Source organism: Gymnoscopelus braueri (genome assembly GCF_963280865.1).
Source record: "Gymnoscopelus braueri genome assembly, chromosome: 13".
Lineage (NCBI taxonomy): Eukaryota > Metazoa > Chordata > Actinopteri > Myctophiformes > Myctophidae > Gymnoscopelus > Gymnoscopelus braueri.
Window position 1 is genome coordinate 12635053 of NC_137615.1, and position 7001 is coordinate 12642053.

At 40.1% G+C, this 7001-nt stretch overlaps 1 protein-coding gene across 2 annotated transcripts in view; it reads right to left on the bottom strand.

Annotated features, from left to right (window-relative positions):
• LOC308099114 (cytoplasmic phosphatidylinositol transfer protein 1-like) overlaps positions 1-7001 on the bottom strand; it is a 52407-nt gene extending 45406 nt beyond the window's left edge. For both annotated transcript variants that reach the window (XM_080447716.1, XM_080447717.1), the window contains exons 1-2: positions 6866-7001; positions 4451-4599 (exon numbers count right to left, since the gene is read on the bottom strand). In XM_080447716.1, the coding sequence (XP_080303842.1) occupies positions 4451-4599; positions 6866-6913 (197 nt within the window). In that variant the 5' untranslated portion in view covers positions 6914-7001. The remainder of the gene's footprint in view (positions 1-4450; positions 4600-6865) is intronic.

Consider the following 7001-nt stretch of genomic DNA (forward strand, 5'->3'; position numbering starts at 1 on the left):
TTACAGCTTCTGGGCGGGGTCCCTGGAACAAAATATTTTTAGATGGGGTCCATGGTCAAATACATATCATTTTTGAGAACCACTGATATTATAGCAACATACGTTTTTTTTAAAAAGCGACATTTGTAGAATGCCCTACAAGCAAAGATTTGAGTTACAAATGTTCGCTTAAAAAATATATATATTCACACGATTTTCCACGAATTTTCTAAATAATTGCAGATCTACAAGCTTTGAGGCGGTGGATTCAAACACACAACCTCCGCAGTGGTGGGCAGGCACTTTACCACTGCGAGCGCATCTCCTCTCTCTCTCTCTCTCTCTCTCTCTGACCTTGGTTTCTCGCCTCTCACACACACCGATACACACCGAGATAAAAGTATAAAAACGGCCAAAAAAATATCTTTATTCTAATCATGCACTTCTTAAATCCCTGTGGCATTCAAAGTGCTTTTTTTTTTCTCCCTTCACTTTGCATATAAAGTGCTTCACCGAGATATGAAAAACTATTTGAACAAACACTTTGACAAACTTTGTTTCTTGACAGAACGTTAAAAAAAAGAAAGAAATAGGACTTTGTACTTCACAATTGGGCGATCCTTCAACACGCACAAGTGGAAATTATGGTAATGGAGAGTTGCAGAAGGGATCGCATGGGTTTTTGTTTTGAGACGGGGTTGGCATAAAAGGCTTCCAGAGAGACAGATATTTATCCCCATCAAACCGGGAACGCATCTCTGTCATTTTTTGATTATAAAAATAGCAGCACAGATCTACAAGCACAGCTTGTAGATCTGCTATTTTGGGGGGAAAAATCGTGGAAAATTGTGGGTCTTTGAATATATATATTTTTAAAGCAAACATTTGTAACTGAAATCTTTGCTTCTGGGGATTCTACAAAAAAATCTTCTAAATCCTAACAGTTTTTTTGAAAAAAATGTATGTTGCTATAATTTCAGTGGTTCTCAAAGATGATATGTATTTGGCCGTGGACCCCCCATCTCAAACTATTTTGTTCCAGGGACCCCGAGAAGTTGTAGCAGAGTTAAAAAATGTTCGCTTTAAAAAAATATATATATTCAAAGATTTGGACAAATTTTCACGATTAAAAAAAAATAGCAGATCAACAAGCTCATAGCGCGGCACTCGGTGCCGCGCTATGAGCTTGTATATCCGCTATTTTTGAATAGCCCAAAGAAATCTTAAAATGACACACAGATGCGTTTCCCGGTCTTAAAAGGGTTATTTGAGACTTGGAGTTGACCCGTTTATTGAGAGAGTTTAATAAAAGACAATTATCGAGGGTAAATAAGTTTCCGTCGTCTTTTTTTACGGAAGGCGTTACATCACAGCAAGAATCTCAGTGAAATCAATGTCAGCACGGAAGGAACTTTAAACCATTAAGACCGGTTCTAAAAATGTCTTCTAAATCCTAACAGTTTTCGGAAAAACTTATGTTGCTCAAACTTGAGCCAAGGACCACCTTGAGTCAAGGACCACCAAAGATTATATGTATTTGGCTGCGGACTCCCATCTCAAAATATTTGGTTCCAGGGACCCCCACAAGCATAGATTTGAGTAAAAATAAATCACTTTTTGCGTTGTGACGCACTATGAACTTGTATATCTGCTATTTTTGAATAGCCAACGTATAAAATAACAGTTAAAGTGATTAAAATCTAAAATGACACAGATTTTTTTCCCGGTTTCAATGGGTTAAGCGTCACTGAACAACGTAACGTCTTGTATATTTTGAATATTATGGGCTTAACCCAGATGCCAAAGGTGACGCATTAAAAAACCATTGATTCATAACAACGTCTCCTCTATTCAAACAACGGCTCCCTTTTATAGGTCTGTCTGAGCAAGCTGTGACACAGCATCGTGTTCTCATTTAAACATCATTATAGTGCCTTTAATTAAGGCCACAATCCAAATATTAAGCCTCACTATGTAACTTTCTTTCAATGAATAAAACGTAATGTTGTCCAATCTGTATGGTAGAGTATGTTAATATAATATAACTCATACAATTGGGGTGGTTGTATTTTGTCTCACTGCTATTCTATTGAGACATTTAGATCGTGTCAAAGGTCATGTCTCACCTATAGACACAGGATCTGACACGAATTCTGACCTGATGGTCAACATTCAATTTATCCCCTGAGCAAGCAGGCTGGCTCTATTAGCTCAATGGTGAAAACAATTCAGCACTTAGGCAGGAAACCAGGTTCAAAGTTACATAATGCTGCTTAAAAAATACAATTAAAAAAAGATATACAAGCTCACAGTGTGTCACTTTGTGCCGCGCTGCCAGCTTGTACATCTGCTATTTTTGAACACATTTGGCAAAATCTCAACAATGTTTGAACATTTTTTAATAGCTTTTTTTTTTTTTTTACGTAAATCTTCTCTTCTAGGGGTCTCTGGAACAAAACATTTTCAGACGGGGGTCCATGGCCAAATATATATATATCAATTTGGGGGTCCTTGACAAAAACAAACGACACGCTGTGAGCTTGTAGATCTGCTATTTTCAAATAGCCTATGTATAAAATAGGGCTAGAGGGGTTAAAAGCTACGTTTCATAATATCATAATTTATATCTGAAAAGTAACCAGTAACTAAAGTTTTCAAATAATTGTAGTGGAGTAAAAGTACAATATTTGCCTCTGAGATGTAGCGGAGTAGAAGTAACAGTATTGGAAATTTGGAAATACTCAATACTCAAAATTGTACTTAAGGACAGTACTTAAGTAAATGTACTTTGTTACTTTCCACCGCTGCCCCCCAAGGGGAACACGTTATGTACAGTAGACTAGAGGCACAGCTTACAGGTGGAGCGCGGGGTGGTGGAAGTGGGGGGGTGATGAAATGCAGGAATGGTAAGCAGCCGCCACAACTGTAAATAGACGGCCTTAGTCCAGGTTGGACGTGTGTTGCAATGGGAAGCGTGTGGATCACATGTCATCCGCCTGAGACTGACTTCACAGGCTCGCTCCGATGTTGAGCCATCCTACAGTACTATCAGGACCATTTACTTCAATTACAAGACACAAGGTCAAGCATAAGGAGAAAAAAAAATGGAATCCTGTCGATCTTGGAATCTATAGGTTACTTGCGTAACCCCGGTTTTTATAAATTGCGAACGAGCTGTGAGCGATGTAATAAAACCACATGTGAACGACGCGGCGCCAGCTCCAATGTGATTCTCAGACTCAGTGATGGGAATTATTGTTCCTTTCGGTGTACAGAGTCATTCAGTGCAGTTCACTGAAAGTGTTTCGTTCAATTGATTTGTTCACCATTTCCGCCTGCGTTGCCCCTCATTGAACTGCAGTGGTGGAAAAAGTACTCAATTTCTTTACTTAAGTAAAAGTACCAATACTGCAATATAGAAATACTCTGTTACAAGTAAAAGTCCAGAATTCTAAATTTACTTGAGTAAAAGTACAAAAGTATTGGCGTCAAAATGTACTTAAAGTACCAAAAGTAGTAGAATATTTGAAAATAGCAGATCTACAAGCTCACAACGCGATGCGGCGCGTTGTGAGCTTGTAGATCGGCTATTTTCAAATAGCCCATGTATAAAATAGGGCTAAAGTGGTTAATGTAGGTTTCATAATATCATAATTTATATCTGAAAAGTCAAATAATTGTAGTGGAGTAAAAGTACAATATTTGCCTCTGAGATGCAGTGGAGTAGAAGTAAAAGTATTGGAAAATACTCAAGCAAAGCACAAATACCTCAAAATTGTACTTAAGTACAGCACTTAAGTAAATGCACTTAGTTACTTTCCACCACTGCTGAACTGGCAGTGCATTCTGCTGACTGAATCAGTCAGCGCAATGCGTTCACCTGAACGTCCTCTCAGACTATGGGGTCTGAACAAATGGGAGGGCAAATGGGAAGAAACAGCCCCTACAAGTAACTTTACAGTGACAACAAGAGCTCCCAATATCACGCCTACCTAGTGTGTGTGTGTGTGTGTGTGTGTGTGTAAAAAAACTTTTTCCCAAAAAAAAAAAAATCTAAAAAGATTCTCTAATTATTTAGTTTTGAAAATGTTTCGATATTCAAAACGAATAAGGAGATAACAATTTCCAAAGATTTGCTGCTCCATTCACTTCAATGTTAAAATTCAAACGGACAAACAATTCACATAGTTTTTTGGTTTAAAACTACTGGTTTTGAGCTATTTTCAAACATCAGACAACACATGTCAACGAGGTCACAATGACCTCGTTGACATTTGTGAAACCACACCTGAATCTCCTCAGTGATTAGCAACCATCAGGGGATCACTCATACTGGAGGAAAAAATTTTGTGGCTACTTGAAAAGGTAACAAAATCGTTCAAAACCCTGGCAGAGGCTACAGACTGCTCTAAAAAAACTCTGGCAGGGTAAGAGTTAAAAAGCTGTGCGTGCGTGCGTGCGTGGAACTGACCTGGATAAGTGGAGTCTCTTCTCGGTGTGTTGACCTGGTCCATGCAGGGGGTCATAGTGGGGCTGGTTGACCAGCACCTCCACCCCGTCTCCCTTCTGGCTCTCCATGTGACTGTGTTTGCTGATGGTGTACAGCTGGCCTATCTTGTACTGGAGAGACCACAGCGCAGTGCGGAGAACAAAATGTTATTGATTATATAACAAAAGAATTGGTCATCGATAAGTTTATCATATAACGGATCCCTGCGTTGGGCATGCCATCAAAGGCAAAACATTTTAAAAACATTTTGTCTCTGTCGGGTGGAGAACTCATACGATTATGTCCAAAACTGTTACTTTTCAGGATTCAAATACAAAAGCATCAAAAGTAGCAGATCCACAAGCTCGAAACGGCACGTTTCGAGCTTGTGTTTTTTTTGTGCGTCGTTTTTTTTGTGCGTCGTGCGTTGTGACGCTGTAGTATTATTAGGACGAAAAAACACTGAAAGTTCAAATATGTTGACAAGAGGTTTCTGCCTGACAACAGTCTCATTCATAATGTTAAGTGATATCCTAATTGTGTGACACTGAATTCACAGCAGCAGAGTCAAGTGTGGACGTTTGTAAAAAAACAATAAAATGGGCGTGTCCGAGGTTGTGAGTGAGAGCGACAGCCTGTCACCAAGGTGTGTGCGTGCGTGTGCGTGCGTGCGTGCGCGTGCGACACACACACACACACACACACACACACACACACACACACACTACCGAGGTGACAAAATGGACTGTATGGAAGTATCGGAAACTGGTTGAAGTTTTAAACTAGCAGCTGGGAAGGAACTGAGCGACTACGTACATGGCTTATTTCTTGCCTAAACAGATACATAAATTGTTTAGAAAAAAAGCTGCCAGAGACATTAGCGCGGAGCATCTGTGTTTCTCTTCCCTGTCTCTGAGCTCCCCAGCTGTGTGCACTGCTGGCTCCGAGTCCTTTTAGGAGCACTAGAGCTGTCCCTGCTCTGGGACACGTAGAGATGGATGTCTCTGGCAGCTTAAACCAGTTGTTCTCAAACTTTACAGGCTGCGACCCCACAAAATATTGATTGACTGAACTGGGGACCCCCCAACCCTGACAAGCACTTGGATTTGTAGGAGTTGAGGCATGACGTTTTGTTTGACTCAGTTCCACAGATAAATAGTGAAAATAGAAGATCTACAAGAGCATGTAGATCGGCTATTTTCACAATTTTTGCCTCTTTGTTAGGTCATATTTGACCAAAAGGTCCAATGTTTGACAATTATTTTGTATAGTTTGTTGATTGCTTTTGACGCAGTAGCCTAATGATCTTATTTAAAAAGGTATCAAAAGTCCTTAAATTGTCATTTTAGGAATGTGCAGATACCCGGGTATACACTTGTTGGTTTGTTTACTGTGAGAGTGAGAAAACTATGTTGCGCATTAAGCAAATCGTCTAAAAATCTGACCCACAGTTTGAGAACCACTGGCTTAAACAACGTATTCATTTTAGGCATAGGCGTATTTTTCTGTGCTGTCAACTAAGTGTATATAACTACTCCACGCCTATTTCAGAGCACAGCGTGCGTCTGATTGGCTTGTCGCCATAGGCGGCGGGTAATGAAGGCTGTAGGGTAGGCTAAGCCTTCCCAAATGTAATGCTGGGAATTGTGCAAATTATATTATAATATATGTGCGCAGCATTATTTAGTAATTTTTTTTATATTAAAATCAGTAAAATCAGGCAAAAATATGAATTAAAAAACCTAACCCTAACCCTAACCCTATAACCGAAATAAAGTAACCAAAAACCCCAAATAAACTAACAGAATCCGCCCAGAAACCACGGATTTCGACGCCCGCGCGCCCCCGCAGCCTTCCCAATTGTCAAGCTCACCCGCCGCCTATGCTTGTCGCTCTGCGTCAAAGTTGTCATTTTCTCCACTTTGACACATTCAAGGAACGCAGCAAAACTACGCTGCTGCTGCTGATTCTACAAAATGTCTTCTAAATCCTAACAGTTTTTTGAAAACCTATGTTGCTACTACATCAGTGGTTCTCAAATGTTTCCACGTCAAGGACCCCCAAAATGATATGTATTTGGCCGCGGACCACCATCTCAAAACACTTCGTTCCAGGAACCGCCAGAAGCAAAGATTTAAGTTACAAATGTTCGCTTAAAAAAAATATATATATATATATTCAAGATTTGCAAAAAAAATAAATCAAGATTTTTCAAAAATAGCAGATCTACAAGCTGGTAGCGCGGCACTCGGTGCCGCGCTACCAGCTTGTATATCTGCTATTTTTGAATAGCCAAAGAAATCTTAAATTTGTGAATTCAGCGTGAGACCTGCTGTGGTGAGGGCAAAGCGGTAATAAGTTCCAACACGCTGTGTAAAACTAAAGCGGGTCTCCCACCTCCTGGACGGTGAGGGGCATACATATGCGGTATTCCTTGAGAAGCATGACGTCTTCTTCTCTTCAGCGTCAGCCCCCCGCTTCAGCAACTCAATCTGGGCTGGGCAGGCATCCAGCTCTTCATCAGCATGTTTAA